This window comes from Ursus arctos, unplaced genomic scaffold, assembly GCF_023065955.2.
Source record: "Ursus arctos isolate Adak ecotype North America unplaced genomic scaffold, UrsArc2.0 scaffold_18, whole genome shotgun sequence".
Classification (NCBI taxonomy): Eukaryota; Metazoa; Chordata; class Mammalia; order Carnivora; family Ursidae; genus Ursus; species Ursus arctos.
In genome coordinates, this window is record NW_026622852.1 from 8,875,785 (window position 1) to 8,902,275 (window position 26,491).

The 26,491-nt window shown below is 37.9% G+C and overlaps 1 protein-coding gene across 11 annotated transcripts in view; it reads right to left on the reverse strand.

The window, feature by feature from the left end:
* NFIB (nuclear factor I B) overlaps positions 1-26,491 on the reverse strand; it is a 230,945-nt gene that overhangs the window by 27,990 nt on the left and 176,464 nt on the right. For 4 of the 11 annotated variants that reach the window (XM_026506525.4, XM_044386923.3, XM_026506524.4 and 1 more), the window contains exons 7-8: positions 13,973-14,107; positions 9,684-9,868 (exon numbers count right to left, since the gene is read on the reverse strand). In XM_026506525.4, the coding sequence (XP_026362310.1) occupies positions 9,684-9,868; positions 13,973-14,107 (320 nt within the window). Of the gene's footprint in view, positions 1-2,265; positions 2,349-5,449; positions 5,616-9,683; positions 9,869-13,972; positions 14,108-26,491 lie in introns of all 11 variants that reach the window. The other 7 variants (XM_044386922.3, XM_026506520.4, XM_044386920.3 and 4 more) reach the window with 3 other exon arrangements.

The window sequence follows — 26,491 nt, forward strand, 5'->3', positions numbered from 1 at the left end:
AAAGTAATAATCTTCTAAGTGGAAACTTACTTCAGGAATATTCATGTATAGTACGAGATGCGTGTACATGTATTTTCTGCATGCCTCAAAAGGGTAGCTCATTATAAATGTGGCGTGTTGAGCTTCTTCATTTCAAAAAGTAGCACTAAGTCTTCCATTTATATACAGGGCAAATTATCCTTGTGCCTGGTAAATGCCAATTCTCGATAGAATTGAACCTTACATGTTTAGCTCTGAAGCTTCTATAGCTTTTCTCTTCCAAGGATCAATATGCATCGTATGCTCCATAAATACCAACCGTGTTTGACCAAACAAATATCATTTATATTATAAGGGGTCTTCACTTGACATTGCCCACTTAAATAAGAAGTGGTGGTCTTTGATGAGAAAAGTTTGTAGTTTTAGAACATTTTAATTAAAATGTACTCAGAACTCCATCTACCTTAAGACTCATGCTTTCCTGATGCTTGCTAAGTTTTCTTGATTTGTCCTGGGACATGTGAAAGAAGAAGTAACTTTTGTATGATGAACTTTTGTGATCATAATTCCCTGAGCCTCTAACGTTAGTCATAAGTGATGTTAAAAAAAAAAAAAAAATTAAAGCCGCCATAGGTTAGCACAGGGAGATGGGAAGACTGCTTCTAAAAACATGGAACTGGGTATGATCTAAATGTGTTTGGGGCCAAAGGTTTAAATAATGGACGCATGTGTCTCTGAATTAAAAATTAACTAGAAAATAGAGATGTGTCATAAAGAATAATGCCAATCCCATGGTAAAAATATTTCTGAAAATATGTGGAATGATTATTAAAAGAACAAGTCTCTAAACTTATAAATCCTACATATGTTTTTAGAAAACACAGTGAACATATACACTTGTCAAATAGAACCATATTATAGTAATTATAACACATTTCATATTATAGCAATTTTAGAGGTGAAAAAAAAGCAACATTCTAGAGAATTATGTTGAAAAGCCAATGGCGGGCAAAACCACTAATTATTATTTGGTATTTTCGTAACTGTGTACAGATGTTTTCAGTTAGTTCTCACTCTTTTGTTTTGTTTTGCTTTTTAAAAATCTGGCACAACGTCAAGTAGCTTGAATAAGCTATCATCTTTATGATTTTTCTCTGAACTCTGCATGTGGTGACCTTTGATCTGTGCGGTCGGCTACCTTGGTCCGCAACTGGGCAGGACTTGGAAATTCCGCATGAGGCACAGCTAAGAGAGACACGACAGAAGCTAGGTGGGCAAGTCCAGAGCAAAATAAGCAGGCGTGAGTCCCTGCACAGGCTGACCACATATGTAAAAACACAGACAGATGCGACATACGCGCGTACAACTTATGAACGAGGAGCCAGTTTATACCAGCTCTTTCTTATTCATGATAGCCTATTTTTCCCTATTTAATATTTTGCACACTGTTAATTTCAAACCGCTCTGCTATCAGAACTTGAGAGCAGCAAACATATGCATCATAAAAAATATTTAAATTCTGAAGCGTTTGGAATTATTTCTGTCATCCTGTAACTAGAATCATGGGATTTCTGTATTTGTATGTTCCATGCTTTTGACTGTGGCTAATTTGTTTATAAGCCACCATTAATCCTGGCTGTATATTTTCACAGTTTGGGTAAACACTTCATTTGCATTAAATTTACAGCATTAATGAGATGTGAAATTTAAAATGCTACTTGAAACATAAATGATGTAAGAAAGCAGAACAAAAAAAAAGTGTTTTATCACATCTGAAATCAGTAAACCAATTTAAACCTATTAAAACAGGAATGATGTGCCGCCTGAGATTTTAGCTTCATAACTCATCCTCTCGGACTAAAAGTCCGAAATGAGGAGTAAAACATCTGGAAAATATGAAAGAGTACACAAACACAAACTGGGTACCGCTTCTACACTAACGGGCTTTTCAATCAGTTTTCAATGTTTTGTCCTTGGAAGCTAAAGTCTAGTCAGTTCCCAATAGCCAATGAGACAGAAAGATACCCTGGCCGAGACCCTGTCGCTCATGGGTGTTACGGATAGAGGCCACAGAGATGGAAAAGGTCTTGAGCCAATTTGAGAAACCCTGTTTAGAGAGGCAAGAAACAAAGGATAAATGAGAAAATATTCTGGAAAACGAAATGATCAGTTTCTTTCCCAGAAGCCCCGGGAGCCCCGTTCTGAGTCCAGATCTGAGAGGCAGCATGGAGAGAGCACCAAGGCGAAAGCGTGCTACACCGTCACACCTGGGTGAAACTTGCCCACCTGTTGCTGATGTAGGAAGGATGGGTCTCTTGGGCTTAGTCCCACATATCGATTGGCTTGAGATGTGCCTGAGGCTGTGTAGGCTGATTAAGGAAGAACAAAAACAAAGATAAAAATTGTGAACTATCAGAATGAACACCCTGTCCATGTAAAAAGAAAACCCAGGATGTGGGACTTGCAACCGAAAAAAAAAAAAAAGTGTCTCTATTTCTCTATTCTTTTGTCTGAGTGAACACCAAGTGATATAGAAGAAATGGCAGTTGACCTCAACTCAACTCATTTATCCCCCTCCCCAAAAATTGGTCCGATCAACCGTATCCCGGCCTCTGCTGTGGGCATCTCACACTTATGTGCTCTGGTTAGAGTCTTGCAGGAAAACCAAGGACTGGCTAAGTAGAAGAGTCCTTTCTTTTCCTACTCGTCCTGTTTCACCGGATATTAGCTGCCTAATAATGGGATAATCAATCATGGTCTGTGATTCTAAATGTAAAAGCAGACTGAAAGTACTGGGAAAAGTGAAAGCTTGTAATGAGTGGGACTGAAGCAGATGTGCTTGATGATACTCAATGAAACACGTCTTACTGAAGAGAAAATCTAATATTCCCAACATGAAGGAGGAGCCTATGTTTATTATATCATATAGAGTGAATTAGGTCAGTATTTTCTTTAGTGTGAAAATGACCTTAAGTTTGATAGACATGTTTTTGAAAAAAATGTTTTCTTTTCCGTGAGCACAGAAAGTCAATTTCTTGTGACTGGTCCGGGGAGGGGGGCCATGTCTTCTCTGAAACACTTGGCCACCGGGCAGTAAGTACCTAAGGTGAACACTCCTTAGTTATTTAGCCTCACCTTGTTAAGTACATTTTGTAGAGGTGCTTTTTGGTATGCAGTGAATTTTCCAAAGAAAACGCTTCCCTATTCCTAAAGATGTGTTTGTTTTCACAAGGAAAGGAGTTGCCAGCACTAAAGCAATCCCATTGCCCGATGCTGGAATAAAGAGAGGAACGACATTTTCACCACTCATGGTACATCTGTATGTCTGAAGGAAGCTTATATGTTTGGTTTAACACTATCAGATTAATGAGAAATCCAGACACTAATCTTTAAAAGTTTTTTTTTTTTAAACCAAATATATTGATTCTGCCATGTTCATTCGAAGGGTTGCAGAATTAGATCCATTGAGGCTTGTTTAGCTCAACTTTTTAAAACAGTGAAGATGTTCACAAGTCAGCGTTAATTACTCCTGAATAAAGGGCCCATCCAAGGGGAGCCATAAGAGCCGGGGGTCCCTCCCCCATCTCCAGGCCTCTGGAATTCAACGTACAGCATGGACAGCGGGAGATAAGCCTCACCCTTATAGAATGGCAACAAGTCTGTGGTATTTTCTCTTTTTGGCCATGAGAAAGAGTTTTCCTTGGTCTATGTGTTTTCTTTAATTTTATGGACTTATGAGTTCAATGACCAATTTCTCATTATCAGCGCAGTCTCGGGACCTGGAGCTGCAAGTTTGTGTATAGGGAAGAAAAACAGCTCACTCTATTTCTTTTATGCGGGAGTGGAAAATGGGCTGATGCAGCCATCTGTATACAACCAAGATACTCCTTCTGAATATTTTGTAATTTTATCAGTCAAATCAGATCCCTTTTTGACCAACTTATAGGTGAGTATAAGAACAATCCATTAGCAAGCAGGCTGACAGCACTCCCTCAGTGAGCTGTGATCATTTGGGTCTGATCTTCCCTTGAACGTCATCTATTAATGTCACTAGAAGAGTAGGTAACTGAAGTTTCTAGAACTTGGTTTGGGTCCTTTATCCTGTGATCAAAAACTTAAAAAAAAAACAACTTTGTTTTCTATTTGCCTTTATTTAAATTGCTGACTTGGCTAAAAGACGCCAACACATCTGTTTTTGAAAGTATTTTAGTGGCTGTAGTGTACATGGCTAACCATTAGAACAAAAGAATTTTTAGTCTTCCTTGACTGGATTTCATCCATCTGCGCATTCAGGGAAGTGTTCACTGGACCCTCTACCAATAGACCAGTTACAAACATTAATGATTATTGATGGCAATTATAAGTCCACATGGACTGATGAGGCCATGGGGCCTCATGAATTTTGAGAAAGAAATGCTGAATTCACTGTACCCTCAAAGTATTGTCCTTTTTTCTTATAGTGTTCCTTCCTGGGTTTTCAGAAGCCACCAAAAAAAAAAAAAAAAAAAAAAAAGCATCTTTCCAAAGCCTGAGAAAGAAAGAGTCAGTGGTGTCTCTGTAATTTCACTTAGAAATTTCCAGAGCATGTCAATTTTTTTTGCTCTAGGAAAGAAAATGGAGCCTCTGCATTTCAGATATAGAATGCATAATTGATGAGGAGCCTGCTAATTCCCCCTGACTGGAACTTTATCCATTCCACCGGACCAGCTTCAGTTCTAGGAAGCCGGTCGTTTGGATGAAGCCAATTGAAAAACTGTAATAATTTTTTGTGTATTGATGAGTAGTCTGTATGAAGAAGCAAAGGAATCATTGGTTTATTGGTATGTTCTATGTCAAGTTCTCTGGCTAAATCTCTGGCATTTAAAATGTTGTGGCCATGTTAAAAAGCATACTACCTGATGTACCATGATTAGCAAAAAAAAAAAAAAAAAAAAAAGTCACAGACAATGAACGTGTAGGTAGCTTACATGTGCCTAATACTCAGCTTCGAAATGTTCTCGGTCACACCCAACATCGTGTAACTGTTTTTTCTGCAATGACATGACCTACGGTAATATAAACGTGCAGTTATCTTTCAGAGGCACTGATTCAATCTGCCTTGCGAAGGGCACAGATTTCTACAGGAATGCTCCAACTAGTAACAATGATCTGAGCTCTCTGGGTGACGGAGTACACTGCATTATGCTGTTCGGTGTCTTTTCAATGTATACCTTGAACGAGCAGGCATGACTTCTCGTTTTTGTGACAGCTGTTTATTCAACCAGATAAGCGTCTCCCTTTTCAAATATGGTGTACGGAGTGGCATTTGGTAAGAGAGAGCTTGTGACAGCCAGGCCACATACATGCCTGCTAGTTCCATACAAATGAGAAATCTCCATCGGGTCTGAAACGTTGCCGTGTTCTCCACCTTGGATCACATATCCAATGGCGCCTTGGATGGACATTTCTCATTTCCTGCAGAAATACTTACTGGTTGCTGTAGGTGAAGCTGCCTCACCTTCAGTGGATGTAGTGATGGGTTTAGTATCTGTCATGGTCAGGGTCACAGGTCGCACTGCACTGGGATGGGGAGAGGGTGCCAAGACAGGTGTGAAATGGCCAGGCACTTTCCCTACCACTTGAGCACTGCTGTTAGGCTACAAAACAAAAACAGAACGCCGGGTGAAACAATCCAAAAGGCAGTCGTCTCGTCCAACAACTCCACTCAGCACACTTGGCAGGGGGAACCCTGCGTACTTGCCGGCAACGCCGCAAGCCCTCTCAAGTCTGAGTCCCAGAGACCAACCAGCGGTTAGTAATAAAAAGCAGCAGCAGTGTTTCCAAGAAAGTCTTCACCTTCGAAACACTTTACCTCGGTGGGTTCATCTTTACAACACCCCAGAGAGCCAGGTAGAACTGATCCTTTCATTTGGTAGCACAGAAGACTCAAGTGGGGACTTACATGCTGAGCCCAAGACAACAATGTGAGTCCTTCCTGAGCTACTGAGAATCTGAACCATGCTTCCTTCTCCTCTGCTCTTCGTTTCCTGCAGTGAGTCTGGGCTTTCAGAACACAGTTTTCACCTAATGATGCTATCACTGACACAAAGAAGACGGGGGTATCTAGAAGATCAAACACATTGAACTCAATAGTTTCCATCATTTATAGTCAAGGCCCATCTTCTAAGTTCAAAAACTCTAGCTCTCCGTCACACAAGGGGACGCTCGGACACACACATCAAGCCGTTTAGATTCGAGGATCTCCGCAGATAGAATGATACTTAACGCAGTTAAAATTTCAGATCCACGCAATGATGTACAATGATGGACTAGGTCTGACCTTACAGCTACAAATAAAAGATTTCCAAAGTCAATTAGAATGTGCTGAAGTAAAGCAGAGGGCAATCAAATATACTTTGTTACTTAAGTTACTCCTCCATTGCTGGGTACGGAGAGTTACACAAAACATTATTGTTGACATTTGTGGGAATCAACTGAGAAAATCCCCAGGGCAATGATAGAAAAGATATTAATATCTGAGTTTTAGCCCCGGGTATGAAAATAGTATCTGTGGTAGGAGACAAAATCCTAAGAGTACACTGTTTAAAAAAAAAAAAAATACTGGAATGTATTTTTCTAGACAGAGAACGCTATTCTTGATTACACTCATGCTGGAATTCTCCACTGTATGGTGTACATAACGATTTGCCATGAGACTGTTCTCCACAGATATTTAGTCTTAACCATCAGCACCGTTAAAGGCAAAGAATGCAATGAGGCAGAATATGTATCTAAATACCTGCACAGAAATTATCAGGAGACGTTTCTTGAGACAAAAAGATGAACAGCTAATAACACTTAAATACTGTAACTTACAGACATGAACTAAGTCTTTGGTTGGGTTCCTCAGAGGCCACATTATTTATTCTATAAAGAAAATGGACTTCTTGAATATCCTGCCTATTCATCATGAGTAATTTTAAGTCTTTAACTTTGTGTCAGGAAAATGGACCAGAGTTTCGCCCTACGGAAACCTATGAGAGAGTTATATCTTTAAACTAATTTTATTTAAAATAATCCACTGAATAGCATGACTGTCTCACTCTAATCGGTGCACCAGCAATGCACTTAATCTCCCAATTGCTGTGGGGAGGATGAGGCATCTCGGTTGCTAGACTTAGCAATCAAAATAGTGCAGGGCTGGAAGATACTTGGGAAGGAATAGTGCACCACAGGTGAACAAGCCCTCATCACCCCCCCCCACCACCCCGCCATTTTTAAAGCTAACCAGGTAAGTAGCGAGAGTCCTCTTTTGAAATGCAAATTAATTGGTTTTGAGTTGGGGGTTAAAAATCAAAGCAGCTATGATGTGCCCATAAAAAACAATCCTGCAGTTTACTAGAAAGACGCATTTTCCTTTCAAGTAGAAAAAGTAGTTTTTTCTAAGCAGACCATCGGCTTCTGGTTATCTGAACATTGCAAAAGACTGTTTTGTGTATCTTCTTCAAGAAAGAAGAGCGATCTCGTTTTATCATTGGTGGTACATTCGGTAGTAAAAAGCATTTCTGTGTACCTTGTTCACCGAAACAGTTCAATAGGACCTACCTGAAAACACGGGACGGAAGAATGACACTAATGTCAAGAAAACGCTGCCACAGAATCTGATATTACCTCGCCCATTCTGCAAGCTTTGTCTACTGGAATGGAATCAACATGAACCAACAGACATTTGTCTCATTTAAAAGTAAAACTGACAAAGAACCAAGTCGGTCTCAAGCCGATAGAGATCACTTTTCTGGAACTCAGGGTCTGGGTGTATGGGAGGGTTATTTCTTTTGGGTTTTCTACTGGGTTCAAACAGATGAAGCTATACTAGAAAGCTTCTCTTTTAAGGCTGTTAGATGAACTTTCATTCCATAGATATGAAAAGAGAGACATCTTATCTGAAGATGAAGTTGAAGGGCATTAGGAAAGGATTACCCTGTGTAGTACATTGCTCCTATTATACAAAACCCTGAGAGGGGATTTTTTTTTTAATTGAGATGAAAGTAAGATGCTTCTCTTAGAAGCTGGATCTTTACCTTAAAAATAGGAAGAAAAGCAGAACAATACAGGCAGATTATCACCTAATATGCCCTCTTAACTTATAAAGAAATGGAAATATACCTAAAACAAGCACTGAATAATTAAAGAAATGCGTAACACTAAGGGCCTGATTTTAATTTGCATAATTTTTCCCCTAACAGTGCCTAATTAAGACATCAGTTAAAAAAAAAATCCAATGGAACTCTAAGATTTTCCACACTGAATTAACGTTAAGGACTTTTAATGGATGTCTTAATTAGACTTTGTTATTCATGGAAATTCTACACAAATTAAAATCAGACCTTGTGCGCACTGTTCCCAGCTGAGTCTAGCAAAATGCTCTATGGAACTGAGACTCTTGAATCCACGATCTGACAGCAAATTTTATTTCTAAACTGATATATTAAGATCCCACTGTTTTACTTAGTAATTCTTATTATAGTCATCAAAAGTGCTATATACCATTTGGACATTTTCTTCTAAAATACAAATGGCTTAACTACAAAGTCACAACTCAAGAATGGTTTAGTATTATTAGTCAATAGAACTAAGAGTACAGGTAACTTTTTAAGTAACCCAAATGGTGTTGGCTATGTTGTTATTCAAAATAAAACGTTCAAAAAAGACCATTTTGCTTCAGTTTAACAATTATGACCAAAAATGATTTTTTCAGATCTTTTCTTTGTTAATTCTAAATTAATATGCACATACTATTCACTGGCATTTTAGTAACTGAACAGCATTAATGACAGACTGCTTATGACAATCTCTCAGAGCATGAAAAGGTATAATAAGGAGTGGACAGGAGTCTTGAAGGTAAAGCAGCAATGCCAAATACCACACCTTAAGACCAAAACTACATTACAGATTTTGGATATTACAATTTGTGCCAGTTTCGGCACAAAGTCTGTCTATTTGATCATGAAAAATCCTCTTGTATCAGATCACTTTGAAGTGACCTCTCCATTGAAGAAGCCACAGGTTTAAAGAGTGAGAAAGGCACCTGAGTCACTACACTTACACAATGAAAGTCCCTAAAACCACTGCACACTGCTTATAAAAAGAGAGAGAGAGAGAGAGAAAGAAAGAAAAAAAGAAGACACTTCTGGTAATGTCACTCATTATTAAATGTAGTCATGTCTGTGCAAAGAATATTCAAGTAGTCATCAAACACTGAAAATGTTTACATTACCAAAGCTTATTTTAATACCTAATAGTTGGTCTATAAATACAACTGTAAGTTCTTTTGTGTGTGTTTATTTTAGCACATACCTTGCTCCTGCCTGAAATAAGCACTTTGTCTCTGTGTTAAACCAGGTATTTCAGAGGTGTGAACTCCAGCTCTGAGCTTTTTTTGTCAAGGTACTTTCTGCATAAACTTTCTTCTCAGTCAATGAAAATTCAAAAACATCACACCAGAAACATCTTCACAAATGTGCCCCTTTGGGGCAAGACACTTCCTACCTGTCATTCAGCCACCTTTGAATAAAAACTTATTGAGTCACCAAGAAACTTCCTGAAGATGGATTTCAAAAGCTTGATGTTCTGCCAGACATACTGTCTGAATAAGCTTCATGTCTTAGCGTCAGACCTGTTCCATCTCCCTTAGGCTCTAATCTTATTTGCTCTCTCATTTTTACCTGGCTGGTTTGCGGACTGGATGGGTCATAAGAAGGTACATAGTTCTTCAGAGTATCCTGAGGATTCAGGTGGGGAGGATATCTGATTGTTGGATGAGAAAAGTAGCTCGATGGGGCTGGAGGAAGAATAGCTTGTGTTGGAAATGGCAGCGGTGAGGGTGGAGGTGGAGTTCGAGTCGAGATGACTGCACAGGACAGAAAAGGGGAGACTGACGTCAGCCGTGGCGCCCGCCCCTCCGGCCCGCCCCCCAGAACCTGCGAGACCGTCCGGCTGGCGGCTCGTCACTGCTTCCCCGTGACCGACCCACACTCTCCCGCAGGACTCCACGGTCCACACCGGCAGAGAGAACACAACAGACCCAAGCCCGCTCTGGGGAACTAGCGCTCCGGCTTTCCACCTCCATGAACGCTGAGACAAAGGAAGTTTCTCTTTTATAGGTTAAGCCAATATTTCATAAAACGTTCCTTTAAGCAGAGTTATTTCCCATCAGAATACAATCTTTGATCAGAAAGTCTTTGTGTCTTAAGTCCAGACCAACTCACAGCATTAATTAAAAGGCAGGGGCACCCACAGACTCTCTACCGAAATTCAAAACAGAAGTGTACTCCACTTTTAAATAAATATTTTCCTTATACGTCCTAGCGGGTGGTTGGTTAAAAGCGAAGCCAATAATTAGGAAACAATAATGTGCAGAATAATTACCTGAGCATTGTACAAATGCTTATGAACATTTGAACGTGGGGCCTGGGAACTCTTTTTCCTAATGAAAATGTTCCTTTCAAAACCAAAAGAGCTCTCTGTAACTATTTTTCTTCCTACTCTAACTTTTATTACATGTAGCTTAACAGATGTTATTAAGATAAGACCAAGAATAAAACACACAGAAATGTGAATTTAAACTTTCATATAGACACACTAACTTACCAATAAATCACATATTTTATAAAGGGAAATAATATGTAAAACATATGCGAGGTAGACGATGTTTAATTGTGCTGTAATTTTTCAACATCAGTATGACCATAATTTATTGTTTTGTTTTTGAAATATAATTCTTAAGTTTGAAAAATGGAAAATAATATAATTGCAGGATCATTATCTCTATAATGTTGAGGAAAATCAGCACATAAGTACAACTTAAGAGTACCAACGAGTGTATGTAGAAGTGAAGATTAAATGTCTGTTTCTATTTAATATTTTGATCCAAATCATAGGAAATTACATATGATAAATATTTAGTGTTTTATGAGACAATTTAGCAAACAATATGAAAAATAAATTCTTTCCATGACCTATTAATGAAAATCATCTGGACTAACTTATCTCCAACTTTGTAATTATGTGCAAAAAAAAAAAAAAAATATATATATATATATATATACACACACACTTTTAAAGGGATATTACTTATCTTCCCCAAGGAAAGCTTTTTTCAGAAAATATGAGAAATTAAGAATGTATCTCAGTGAAGAAGCACAAATTCAATTTTGTGGTCACAACTTTGCTTCCTGAATGTCTGGGTCACTCGGAATCCTCTGGATTGTTGTTACAATGCAGATTCCTGGGCCTAACCACAGACCTACTGGATGAGGCCCTCCAGGGGTAAGGCACCAGAAAGTACAATTTAAACAAGTGCCTCATGTGATCTTTCCACACACTGAAGTGTGCTCATCCTCCGTCAAAGGGATGCATTTCAGAGAACAATTATATGTTTCTGCAAATGGAGCTCCTTTTTGACATACTACTGTGTTGAAGACGTACACCCATTTGAAAGTATAATTGAAGGAGATCCAAACACTCGAGTTAAACTGGGCAACTTTTTTACTTGGTGTTGAAGTGCTCTTAATCTCAGCTAAATGAAGACCATGTAACCATGGTCTTCGCCCACATCTGTACGCAAACCCTTGAAGGATATGTACGCAGCTCCATCCTGGGCCCCTTGGGCTTTGAGATCAAGGTGGCACCCATAGTTTTGGAAGAGATCTTTGTTCAATGGAACTGGCACATATCAAATCAGGGCTCAGGCTCTGGGCTCTCTTGTACTGCGCTCACGGAAGCTGTGGCTGGCCCAATAAAAGCTAAGTAGAATATATTATTTCAAACGGAAAGTAAAAAATGGCTATTTCAGGGGCGCCTGGGTGGCACAGCGGTTAGGCGTCTGCCTTCGGCTCAGGGCGTGATCCCGGCGTTATGGGATCGAGCCCCACATCAGGCTCCTCCGCTATGAGCCTGCTTCTTCCTCTCCCACTCCCCCTGCTTGTGTTCCCTCTCTCGCTGGCTGTCTCTATCTCTGTCGAATAAATAAATAAAATCTTTAAAAAAAAAAAGGGTATTTCATATCAATAAGGTCATTCTAGTTCTTGAAAATAGGAAACGCAAAATACAAGGCAGAAAAAGTTTCCCTTCATTATGAAAGAATTCATACATGCATACGTGTATATGCATTTCCTGTCTACATTATTGCAAAGCCTTCCTAATTGTCTCCTTTCCTCTAGTCGTGCTTCCTCCAATACAGCCTTTACAGTCTCACAGGAATGAATTTTGTAAAATGCCATTGCAAGCATGTAACTTTTCTGCTAAAAATCTTTCAGTGGCTCCCTACTGCTTCCAGAATAAAAGCCCTACAACTTCACAGGTTTGTATGGTGCTTGTGGGCTGGGGGAAACCCGCCCCGCCTCACTTCATGGGCCTCATGCCTGGCCACTCTCTGTTTGCAGGCCACATGGAGATATTCGTGGATCCTTGGAGAGATGGCAGTTCCTCGCTGCGGTGCCCTTTCTGACTTTGATACTAGCAGGCTGTTCACTCTCTCTGAAACAACCTTCCTCCTGCCTTGTTCTTCCTTCTTGTGGCGAACTCACTCTTTCAAGTTTTAGTGAAGAACACATCTCTTCCAGGCATCTAATCCTTTTCCAAGTGTCTAGCCCTGTTTAGATTTCATGCCTAGCTGATGTGGTCCCCTTGTCTCCCCGCTGGACTGTGAGCTCTTTAAGGACAGAAACTGTCTCTCACGACCAAGGTGCCTATCACAGGCCTTAATACATTACATATTGAGTAAGTAGCTGGTGAAGGACCAAGGCGGAAGGCTTATCTGGGTTTCCGTGGTTCATTATATAAAAGTGTACTATTTAATTTTTCCCCAATGTCAGAAATCTGAATATTATAATCAGGTCTCATAATGCATGGATGATTTGACTGCTGAGTTAATTCTGCTCAGATATTCAACATTACAGATCCATGAAATAGTTACTGATTTTTTGACCTATTTTAGCAGTACAGACAATATAAATATAAAAATTTTATACCACATTCATTTGTATAGTCCTTTCTTAATTTTATAATTTTCTTAGAGATAGCAATAAAGGCCATGCATTTTTAAAGTACAGCAAAAATACATATCAACATGTATTTGGAGATCAAAGCTAAGGACTTTTCTTATAACTGGAGTTATATCCTTTGAATAAAGTTTTAAAAACCAGATTCGATTTGTTTGAAGAATAAGAAATTGCCTATTTATAAATTTAAAGCAATAACGGTATTGCTACAAACATATTTATATACAAAGATTCTTCACAAAAAATTCAGTATGCTCCTTTCTAGGGGCTCACGAATAATAGGTAGAAAGTATACAGTTTATTGCTTATTAATTATATCTCACTTTTAATTTTTGAAAGGGGATTTAGCTTAATTGTTCTTTAACGTATAAATGTGAAATATTGTATTCTTTTTCCTATGTAAATTAAGATTTTAGACATAATATCAAATGACCTAGCCCACATTTATTTGTGCACATAAAAAAATTGTCAAAGAACCTCTTTTATTTTTCTGATTAATTTCACTCCTAAATAAGTAATTAAATATTGATTTTTGTATAGAAAATAACATCTATGGAAATAGTGTCTGTATATCTTAATGATTCTGGAAATACTCCAAACTCAGCAATATACTTGAAATTCTGTATTTCTTTGGTCAAATATATAGAATGGGGGCCAATCCTGAAGCTACAGTTAAGATAACTGTGTATCCCATATCTCCTAATTTCTTGTGATTGTAATCTTTCCAATAAAGGCAATTAAAAATACATTCACAAATGTTATGTAATTGAATGCTTTGGAAATCTTTTCTCATATATTGATAAGAAAAAAAATATTTGATTGGATCACAACCCTCCCTCTTTTGGCTGAGAAAATATGGCCGCCACAGCTATAATTATTACTCTTGCTCCATCCCTGAGAGTGAGCTCTGCAAACAAGAGGGAGGTTTCTCCTCTATGCTTGAAACTCCTCACCACTGTGTGCAACTCCAGGTATTCCGGGATGATGGTGCTGGGGGAAAGTGCTCAATCTTGGGGAAGAATCTTGTGGAGATGTAGAGCTGAACAGTGGCTTTTCAGGCTTCTTCATAGTAGTCGGAGAAGACATATCTGCAAAGGAAGAGGGGAAAAGCCAAACTTTATGACTTTCTTCAGCTATAAAGTTCAGGTTAATACAACAAGAGATCTCATTTTCCAACATTTCATTATTTCTGTACTTCGGCTCTTCTACAAAATATGTACTGAGGGTCAAAGACCCAGTTATGTTGGAGATTTGAAATATCTGTCAGAAACAATCTCCATTGAAGTTAACCCAAGCCTTTATTAAAATTATCATCGGAATTATTTCTCCTACTAAACAAATCTTGAACTTTTGAAAAACTAAGTATCATGTTTCCCTTGGCGCCTTGGTTCACATCAAGGTCTTTTTTACCTCAGCATTTCATTCTTAGATTTATATGATTCAGGGGTTTGTCTTTTGACCTGCTGACTACACTGTGGAAAAAAACAGAAGAAAACCTGGTGCAAATGTGAAAAACAACCTCTGGGAACGCTGGTAAGTCTATCATTGATTTAACATCTTCTATGGAAAACTCATTACTTGTTTAAGAAAAAGTACATTCCTTCATTTGCTCATTCTGCAAATATTTATTGGCTTCCTCTATTTGCCAGGTAAAGTGAGGATGTTATGAGAAATACAAAGTAACTGCTGTGGGGATACTCACTGTCAGTGAAGAGGAAAACGATAAGAAGAAAATGGCTGTCAACAGTGGAGAGGGAGGAAGCGTGTTGAAAGCAGGGGTGTTGTGCTGCGGTGTTTGCTGGCCTCACTGCACAAGGACAGTGACCACCTCAGCCCCCCAGGTTAAGAAAGGTGCCTCAATGGTGCCATATTTAAAATGTGGATGGGGATGACACTCCCAAAGAGAGGAAATGTTCTGAAGAAGGAGAGCGTAGAATAAGCAAGTAGTACAAGTAGTCTACGGAGTGGTGAAATACAGAAACGAAGGACGGAGCAAGGTGCTGGCAGGACCCACACAATGAGGGGCCTTGGACTTTGTGTATAAACATCTGAATGCCTGCCCTGATGGGGGAGTGCTATTGATGAGCAAACTATGCTCACACATTTACAGTTTAAAGCTGTCCCTCCCGAAAGTACATGGAGGATGAATTAGCCAAAATGGAGACAGCAAACATGGAGACCACTTGAGAAGACAGATTTATTAATACATTCCTTCCATAAATATTTACTGAAGGCTTAATTTATGCCAGACACTGCACCAGTTGCTGGAGACACAATGGTGAACTAGATTAAGTTTCAGCCTCTACAAAACTTAGAAACTAAGGAGGAGATACACACGAATTAAAAAGGAATTATATAACCGTGTGACAATTGCTATGGTGGATAGCACTACCACAGTTATCAATTCATAGCCAACCTGATTTCGCCTTTACCCCATCTACACTCCCCCCGTTTCACTCTGAAGCAGATTGCAGGCAGCACAATATTTCACTTGTAAATATTTCAAATTGTAGCTCTAAAAAAAGAAGTTTTTTTTAAAAAACCTAAAACTCATCACATTAAATATATATAATGCATATATATATACGCATTATATATATATATATGTAAAATATTCATTTAAAAATTTTTTAACAAGAGAAAAAGACCTCATGGTGCTGTTTTTTAAAAAAATTTATGGTGCTATTAATATAAGAAACTAGTTATCACTATGATTTACCATTTGAAAAATTACATAAGCTCTGGTAAACGCATCCAATAAACTAAATATGTGTTTTCAGCACGCCGACACTTAAAGAATGGATATGCCACTGTTAAAACAGTAGACATCACAGTCTACAAAAAACGACAGGTGCATTTGTGGCTGTAATTTGTGACTAACTGGCTGTCACTAACCTATCAGAACTTTGACGCGCTGGCGAACTATTTGCTTACATCTTTCTCAAAAAGAAAAAAACGAAGAAAGGAAATTGCTAATGAAACCACAGCAATTAATGCTGCTACAAAAAAAGAGAGAAAATGTTGAGACCATTTAAAAACAGACCAAAAAAGTTCATTTCAGCTAAGATACCTTCAAAATGCCAGAAATAATACTTAATTTCACTTACGGGCTATGTGATTTAAAAGGTAACACTGCAAATACAGGTTTTGGCCGGCTAGAAGCTAAGCATAGACATACAGGTCTTTAGGAGTGGAAAGAACCTTTATTCCATCCCTCACTTTGCAGATAACGTAGCAAGTATCTATTCCAAATTTTTAAATTTAAAGTTAACTATCAGAAAAAGAAATCTATTGACACTCTTATGCTTTACCTGTGCTTAAATACAGATCTCAAATACAATTAATCAGTGTAATCAGTTTCTAAAGACTCCACATATAGGGGCACCTGTGTGGCTCAGTTTGTTAAGTGTCCAATTCTTGGTTTCGGTTCAGGGCATGATCTCAGGGTCAAGAGATCAAGTCCCTCTTTGGGCTCCATGCTCAGGGATTCTCACCCTCTGCCCCTCCCTCCGCTTGCACGCACACGCGTGCTTTCTTTCTCTCTCTCTCTTTCCCTGTCAAATAAATAAATAAATCTTAAAACAAAAAAAGGCTCCTTGTACGAGTAATAGAGCATTTACTGTCCATGACCGAAGAACAATGAAATATGACCAGAGCTTGGGAAGCAGAACGAGTGTTATTCTAGTTCCGTCATTTCTGGGGACGCTCAATCCAGGCTATTGCAAGTACTGTAACTGCTTCCAAATTTTCATTAAACGTAGCCGGATTCACCTGAGTTACTTTCTTCTGCAAAGAGCACATAAATCAGGGGTGTTTGTCCAGAAGTTCAAGAAGATGAGTGATGATGTAATTTTTGAGAAATGAAGCCTTTGCATTGTCTTACTCAAAATAATACACTTGGCTTTCCTGGGTAATTATTACAGGTCCATTTATTGTTTGGATTCTCGTTAGGCATGCACCGAATAATAATGGTACCTTCGTGTGCAGAACACACCAAGGAATTACAGAGGCCAACACAGCAGAAGGAAATAAAAATTCACTCTTCAAATTGTAAAAGAGACCACAAATTGTCTTCTCCTCAGTCAAGCGAACTTATAACAGTAAAAATAAGAATGGAAGGTCCACCGTCCTACTGAAACTACTTCTTTAGAAACAGATAAAGAATGACAGTACAGAAAGTGGGCTTGACCGCCATTGTCTTCCCACTACGTGTAATTATTTTTGAGCCCATTAATCAATGAAGATATACTGGTACCCAGCGTGGGTACCATCCTTAATGCTAAGTGTGCCGGGGACACAAAGTGACCCCTCTCCCCACCACGGTCATAGGAAAAAAAACTCACAGCAACGGAGAAAGAATAAAAAGAAAATGTCAATTATCTGGGAGGAGGAAGGGTAGAGTTTCTAGCTATTACATTTTAATCATGAATCAAACTCGTATTGTTTTGATTTTAATTTTATTTTGAATGTCTGCAGTCTGGTAGACCTCATGCCAAACTGAAAAATGATACTGTTTCTATTTTTAATGCACTCCTAGGCTACAGAAATTTAAAAAAAAATGTTTGAGGAATGAATATATAGGAGAGATGGTTTTAAGTGACCTTTCTGTGGAGAAAAACAAATGTCATGCTTTTCACAGTGTATTGTCCCTCAAGCCGGAAGAATAATACATAAAAAGATTAAGTTGAAAATAAGTTGAATAATAATAAAGCTGAATAATATATAAATATATAATAAGTTGAATAATAATACATACATAATAATGGACACGTTGAATAATACATGAAATAAAGAAGTTGGCGAGAGAAGCAAGATGATGAGAAAAGGATTAGCTGGTGTTTCTAGTGGTGGGAAGGAGGCAGGAGTTGCTGGAGGTCCATGAGAAAGAAGCAAAGGTCAGTGAGGGCTTGCCATCAGACAAAGACATTTAAATTTGATTTGGAAAGTAACAATTTATAAATGAATTGATCTCTGGAGGGAAACGCTTTCCAAAAGCTCTCCATATTTTTCTTCTGCTTCTTGTAGCTTCCCCTCGACCCTTTTCACTTGTCCCTGGTTAAATCAAAAATTTCCTGTCTAGTCTCCCCCCAGGCCATCCTCCTCATAGCTCATTATAAAAACAGTAGTGGAACTCCTCCCCTTCAGACAAAATCTTCCTCACTTTAAGATCTACGATGGTATCACATTTTTCTTTTCCTTATCTTTCCATTTTATTTAAACTTTAGCTAAACTCATTTACTGATGGCCTCTTGGAGGGGGAGGGAACCAGGAGGAATGTGCTTCTAACTCTTTCTTTGCAGAGGACATTCCCTTGGGCTAGTTAATGATGTCTTCTTACCCTCTTTCCAGCTATAGAACAGTATTTTATCCACTGAACCAACTTGATTTATTTTCTCTTCAAGCATTCCCTCCTGGGACTGTGGAGGTCTAGATTTCCTTAACGATCTTGTGTTTCTGTCTGATTTTACCTGATGGATTTTTTTTATTATTATTATTTTGTACTTGTTCTTTCCATAGAGTGCGTGAGTGAGAGTGCGTGTGTGTGTTTGAGTTGACTAATAGCTTATCTCCTACAGAAGATGATTTTATTAAAGATGCAAAGACATATGGAGGCTGAAAGAACATGCTAAGGAAAAGAATTTCTAAAAATCTAGCACCGAAAGACAGTCGAAGAGGTTTAGAGCAGACAACGGCTGGGCAGTTTATCTCAGAATCTCCTGCACGTGAAAGCAGGTGGATGGTGAACTGATAACTGGTATACCAGATGGATAAAATAACCCGTCGCTATATCGTAAAATGCATGGCTGCATGAGCAGAGGCCACCAGATGAGAAGTAACCGAATGTAAAGCAAACAGTGAAAACAAAATCAGTCACTGCATTTCTACTAAGTGTGAGAAGCCAGGGCAAGGCCTCAAGTTCGAGACGTTAAATAAGACCACCTGCTCCCTGACTTGGTGATGCTTCCAGCTCAGCAGAGAGGACAGCTATTACAAATACAAATACAAAACTTCATTAATTGCAATTGTGACATGAGATTGTAGAGAAGATTCTTCTTCATGACAGAACTCAGCGAGGCTAATTCAAGAAAACAAAGGAAAATTCACATTCATGGTGTTATTCTTCATCGTCCCTACCCATGTTTAGATTTATAACTGGGCAATCAGCTGTGGCCTTAGCCACCAACTCTGAAGGCAAATACATAATAAAAGGTGACTATGTAAGAAAAAGCTCAACTTATATAACCGGGTTCATTTAGATTCGAGCATAGCCTTAAATAAGTATTTTGCAAAATCAAGTCACCCCATAATTTTTACCGGCCATAGTATCATTTTTTTGGCACTGGGACATACATACATCCGAAGCCCTGATGTGTCAGTCATTTCACAGCATCACTTCAAAGAGATAAAGGCTTAAGCAAATAAAGAGTTAGATCAACTCATCTCCCAACAAGGTAATTTCATCTACAAAGGAAGCGCGTTGCTGTGAAACCCAGCGTATGCACTCGACTCATCAGCAGCTTGCACAAATGGCGCTCCAGATGTATATCTGTTCAAGTCAGCCCAAGGCAGCAATTTTGATCAATTCTAATGTGATAAAATGCTGCAGGGAAAGTGTGCAGAAACGTGTTTACGTCAGCCCTTAATTAAACTGTTGTTCACTTCCAAAGAACCTTAGGAAACACTAATGAGACATGAGTTTTGGCAATTTCTTCATCAAAGCAAAGACCCCTTCCTCGGTCTGTAGCAGCCTGTCATCCAAGTCGCTCCCGGGATAAATGTCACATGGCACTCCAATCAGTTAGCCACCTGTTAGTAGAACTTCACTGAAGTCAACTAGTGATCTAGGGCAAGCTCTAACAGCCACCTTAACACCTGCCTGTCTGGGACACCTGCTCCTTTTTCACATAGAGCAGAGCAATATGTTAGCTTTTCCAATATGCTTGAGTAGGTTGAGGTTACAAATCGAATTTCTATCACCTACATAGAAAACACATCATTTTCTTTAAAAAAAAAAAAAAAGTCTATTCTTCTTCCCTAGAATGACACTGACGGTTTACAACTATTTATTTCAAATCAATTATGTAAGAGCACACAAGAGTTCTTGAATTTCTGGAAGCTATTAATTTCAGCATGGTATAACATTAAATTAAAATATATTAACTGTGCCATTCTGGTAATTTAGAAAAACATATTTCTAACAAAGAAGCAAATTGTCTCAAAACATTTTAACAGTCCAATCCTTTCCATATTCGTAGGTTGTCTTTCTTATTTATACACCGTGCTTGTAAACAAGTCCAAGTGAGCCCTCTAGGCACAAGTCATCATTTGCTGGCTTCTCCTGGTTTCCAGTTAAGGTTAAGGTAATGTTTTATTATGAAGTGCTTAAAAAGTCATCGTCATTATTAAAAATGCCTTCTTTATTTTTTACATTATCAAGCTGCTAAACAGATGTTACAGGATTCTTTTTTTTTTTTTTTCCCAGAAGAAAACTCAAGGTGCAATGAAAACAGCAATAGGGAAGCTTCTGTTACCCTTGACCCTTTAGGATGAGCAGGACAGAGACCAAAGAAGGAAAGTGCATATGTGGTAACACTTAGTTTCAATAGTCCCGTGACTAAGATTTGGCAAGATTATGTTATATTGATAAGTCTTACCGAGGTGATACCTCTCATAGCTTTCTAGGCTTCCTTTTTTTTTTTTTTTTAACAGGTTTTAGACTTTCATTGATTTTTTTTTCCCTAGAGTTTTAGAAATTTATAAAAACTCTGGACACAGGAAATCACAGAGACGGAGACCAAATCCACTGCTGGATGAGGCAAAGGTGGTCAACTCATTCATCACTCCGCTGAAACTCTGTCAAGCAACACAAAACACCGAGAGTGAAAACGAACTTCAGCTAAAGGGGATTCTCTGCTGTCCATGAACATGCCAGGCTGGCAGCTGGAAGACAACATGAGAAAGGAACGAGCTATCTGCATAAAACAATAACGCTGTTTGTAATAAATGAGAGGCTATCACATCTAGGGTGTGGGACCAGTTCAGGAGCTAGAAATCTGATACTTGCACATCAGGCCATAAATCCAGAGTCAGTCCTGAGAGAAGGAAACAGCTTGGGCCCCGTGCCCAGAGGACAAGGAGAAGGCAGGGAACAGAGCTCTGCCAACCCAATGCTCCCAGAGACCAAGGATTCACTTCCTCTGTTTTTGCCTGGGGGTAAATCAGGAGGAGGAGAGGGAAGTTTAGAGGTTATTTATAACCATATAAACGTTATGTAAAATACAGCAATTATCAAGCCTAGGAGATTCCCAGCCCAAAGAGCTGAAGCCCTTATTTCTATTGTTTCCCTGTGGAGAACCAAGATCCTAGCCTTAACAAGTTCTACCTACAGAGAAAGGGGTGCTGGCTGGGAAGCAGCCTGAGGGAATGTGTCCTGGAGCGGAAGGAAGAAGGGACACAGAGCCTGTGGGCTATACCTTTACCTTGAAACTTTATACAATCCCTGAGGGGGGTACTATCTCCATTTCCCCATATTTCCTTCCCCCCCTCCCCCGACAAAATGGAGCTGTCCTGGCTCAGGGGAAGAGAATGTGATGTGATGCAGCATGGTTTCAATGAAACATAAATGACAAGAAAGAGGTGCATGAGTAGAGTCAAAAAGTCATGGAGACACTGTTCTTTAAATATATTTCAGAGGAGATGTTTAAAAATTGCTTATAGAGGGGAGTCTGGGTGGCTCAGTCAGTTTTACTTGATTTCAGTTCAGGTCTTGATCTTAGGGTCATGAGTTCAAGCCCTGCATTGGGCTCCACGGTGGGCATGGAGCCTACTTAAAAACAGATAAATAGATATATAGATAGACAGAAAGATAGATAAATATGGCTTATAGAGCCATGTGCTACATTTAAAAATTATGGCTATGACAGTGGAGTTAAACCCCTCAGGTACCGCTAGTGGTAATGTAAATTCATAAGACCTTCCTAGATTCTGTACCAGTATTTGTCAACAGCCTTTGAAATGGACAATGTTTAACTCAGTAATTCTGTAGTAGGAATGTATTTATTCCTTTTACAGAATTTCATTGACTATCTACTTGGTGACATGGTGCCAGGCATTATGCTAGGTTTGGGGACAGTGAGTAGAACTAGACAGGAACACAATAATCAGACTCAAGCACAAAGATACCTGTATGGTGATGATCACTGTGTCTTTATTATATAAAAACTTGCAAACTACTTACACATCCATAAGCAAAGTAGACATTTAAAAGCGTGCAGTATAGGCAAAGGGTGGCCTATTATGCAGCCAGCATAAAGTGGGAATTCAATGACATGGTAAAATACCATTATATTATTAAAATCTGTATGATAGGATTATAGGTGATTTTTATTTTCTTTTTATATTTGACAGTTTGTTTTTCTACAACTCCCATAAGTAATTTTACTGTTACGATAAAAAAAGGTAAAATATGTATTTGGGGGGTGGAAATACAGTCTGTGGCTCCACAGAGTATTATAAATGGTGGACAATGTTGGATCTTGTCATGGTACTAGTTATTTCCTTCTTTTTTTTTTTTTTAAGATTTTTATTTATTTGAGAGAGAGAGAGAGAAAGAGCACGAGTGGGTGGAGGGGCAGAGGGAGAGGAGAAGCAGATGCCCCACTGAGCAGGGAGCCTGATGCGGGGCTCCATCAAAGGACCCCAAGATCGTGACCTGAGCAGAAGGCAGACCCTTAACCAACTGAGCCACCCAGGCACCTCTAGTTATTTCCTTCTTAAAGTAAGGAAATGCCTTATTGGTCGTAGGTATTGGATATTGCAAAAATATAAAATGAAATGCTTAAATGTAACATTTGCAATTTAGTTGGCTAAAGGCAAAACAATGTATTTTTGAGAATACAAGTGAAGAAAAGAGAATATCTGAATATCTGTTTCTAAAGACTCTTCTAGATGTAAAATTTTATGATTGTGTGGCAAATGTGAATAAGTCCTTCCCACACACTCCAACTTAACAAAAAGCTCTGAATGTTATGACAAGACATATGGACTTAATCCCACTACAGTAGTTTCATGATGATGCCAGATGATTCAAAAAAATAATTAGCTGCCATGTTAAGAAAGTATCTCCATATATATATTTACATTTATCACACTCTAAAATAACTCTGAAAAACGGCAAGCTACGTTAAGAAGAGATAAGATAGCATCTTCAATTAAATTTTTCAATCTTCTTTTTAAAATGAAATCAGTTCTTTTTTTAAAGGAGAAAATATGGTAGCCTTCATCTTAAATAAATGAAAATTCTTACTTTAATCATTGAGTTATTTAATCTTAACTACACTTGTGCATATTACTGTATTCTTCAGCAATTTAAAACATTGTGATAGCTTAAGTCTCTCTCTATTGTATATTTCAATCCGAGCACAGTAAGCTGCATGTTACTACAAGTCTCTATTTATCACATCTCTATTAAAAAAAAAAAAAGTCTCCAGGCTACACCTACACCCAATACAAAGTTAAAACTCAAACCCCTTTGAAACTCACAAACACCTTCCTGACGTGAAAGAAAGAAAGAAAGAAAGAAAGAAAGAAAGAAAGAAAGAAGAAAGAAAGAAAGGAAGAAAGAAAGAAACCTTTGAATAACGAAGAACAGTGCTAAAAGAATAAATACTGAATAAATGAAAACTGCTTTTTAAAAATACTTCAAAATGCTTTTGTCCATTAAGCAATATCATTTTAACAGACAGACAATGACAAAGTGTCTCGAGTAATGTCAGAAAACCTCATTTGAAAGGAGGAAAAACACCACACAATTATGCAGGATTTGGAGTATATTTTAGTCCCTTATTAAGTACTGGCATAGGTAAATAGCTGCTATTCACCATGCCTCTGGGGAAAACCTCTTGGCTATGGAGGCTTATTAGTGTTAAGCATCTGAGAGCCATGGACTATAAAATAAAATCAATACCGTAACCTTAACTGTAAAAGTCAGAAAGATACTGGAAGAGTTCTAATTTAACAAGATTACAGATGAGATTTTAGAGGAGAACATTTGGGGAAAAGCCATGCATTTAGAAACATTTATGCTACAAGACATCTCAAGGTTTCTGTTGTTACTAATGCTGTTATTATCCGTGCTGGTAATGGTTAGGGTTGATTTAACTGATGTGTTACTTTAGTGGATTTACAGGAAAGTCCTAGAAATGATCTGGAACTTATTTCAAATAAAATCATTAAATTGAGGTAGTAAACTAATTGCTTAGGAACAATTATGATTTGATGTGGTTTCGTGTGGTAGAGAAAAAAATCACGAAAATGTTAAGGTCGTTAGTTCAGCAGCTCAATGCAAATATGATTACTCTGCACAATATTCTATTTCTCTTAATGGAAAAGTAGTCAAAACCGGTATAAATTGTAGTGTTTAAGTTCAACCTAAATCTATATTTTTCCTCTAACAAATGTAAATGAAGAAAAAAAGAACATTCTGTCAATGAAATTACTATGATGGCATATTTATTATCCTAATGGTTTTAGAAATCACGTGAAATTGATCAGTAACAAAACCTCTATTTAGTAATGGACCAATTACATTTGTGAGATAATGTCAATGAAACAGAATATTGTCACAGGATAATGGTCTCCTATTGCTACATCCCTAGTCATTTAGAGAAAATAAATGTTGCCGTCTGGCTGAGTCATTTATTTTCAAAGTAGGAGACACTGATCCCATAACAAGGTTCTGTTATAATAACTCAATCTCTATCAATCATTTGTTGTACCAGGACGGCGCAGGACAGGACATGTATTTGTAAGAGCTGCACATTCCTCAGCTATAAGACAAAACATATGGTGCCTCCAAGCACACAAACAGCCCAATTACTGCGTTATTCAAAGAGAGTAGTTAAACATTTTTTAAAAATTAGGAATCGGAAAACTTTCTGAATTTTCAAAAAGATCCGTGTTAAGGAAAGCTTAAAGACTCAAGTAACCGAAGATCTAAAAATTCTTTCATTCAATTAATTTAAAATCAAAGAATTTGGGACGTGAAGGGACCTTAGTATTCAACTCTGTTATTTTACAGATGAGAAAACTCAAAATTTACTGAAATTAAGTGTATTTGTCTAAGGGCACGCTAGTACTTGGAGTTTCCTGATCACCATTATAGTGCTCTAAGCATAAGGCAAAAAATTGAAACACAACTATTACACATATATTTATATATTATATATTTTTGATATATTGTATATATTTATATAGATCATATATCACATTTATTTATATATATCATTTATGTATTTATATATCATATATATTTATATATATCATATATATTTTTATACGATATTCTAGACTTCAGGATTATTTATTTCTTTTTTTATTTTTATCTTCTTCTTTTTTTTTTTTTTTAAGTAAGCTCTAGGCCCAACATGGGGCTTGAACTCATGCTCCCAAGATGAAGAGTCATGTGCTTTATCAACTGAGCCAGCCAGGTGCCCCAAGACTTTAGGATGGTTTATTAACAACATGTTAGTATTAAATGGAAATGAGATTCTTAACATGAGTGCAATCCAAGGACAGCACGCATGAATCCCTGGAGTCCGTGAACCCTTCTGATATTATGTGCATTTATCTGCATTTACGTTTCATATGTTAGGGGAAAAAACTGTAATAGAGGTTTTGTAACTAGCTTGCAAATCACATCACAATGACTTGTTTGGAAGGCAGTGTGTGGAGTATGGGTTCTACAGCTAAATGAACACGTATTCCCATTCTACCTCGGCTACTTATCATCTGCGTGATTTATGTCAAATTTCTTAATCTCTGTAGTGATTAGTTTAATGAACTGTAAAATGGTTTTTCTTTTAATAGGGTTGAAAAGCAAAATACACGTAAAGTCTTGGCCCAGCCCTCAAGGGTAGTAAGTGCTCAGTAAACGGCAGCCACGAATGGCAGGAAGATCTGGTTTTCCTCATTTATCTGTATTTATTGAACACAAAATTTTAATTTCTGTGGTTTCTTCAAGAAATAAATGACATAGAAAAAGGAGTTACTATAAAAATAGTTAATAAAGAAAAATAGGCTGAAAATACAAATATGGTAAACGGACCATTTTGGATCCTCATTGAAACAAAACAGTCTACAAGATATTTTGGGAAATTTGAACATGGAATATATATTAGGTAGTATTAAAGAATTATTGTCATATTTGTTACACTGACAATAGTATTGGGGTTTGTTAAAAAGAAAAGTCACTGTGTATTGAAACACTTACAGGTATTTGTAAGTAAAATGACATAATGTCTGGGAATTACTGTTAAGAAAACTTCAAAAAACTGAGAGATAGTAAACGCAGTAAGATTGGCAAAATGTTGATAACAGTTGAAAGCTGGGCACAAGCAAGTTCACTTTATGATGCTCTCTGCTTTAACATTTTCCATAACAAAAAGGCTTTTAAAACATTATCCTTAACACTC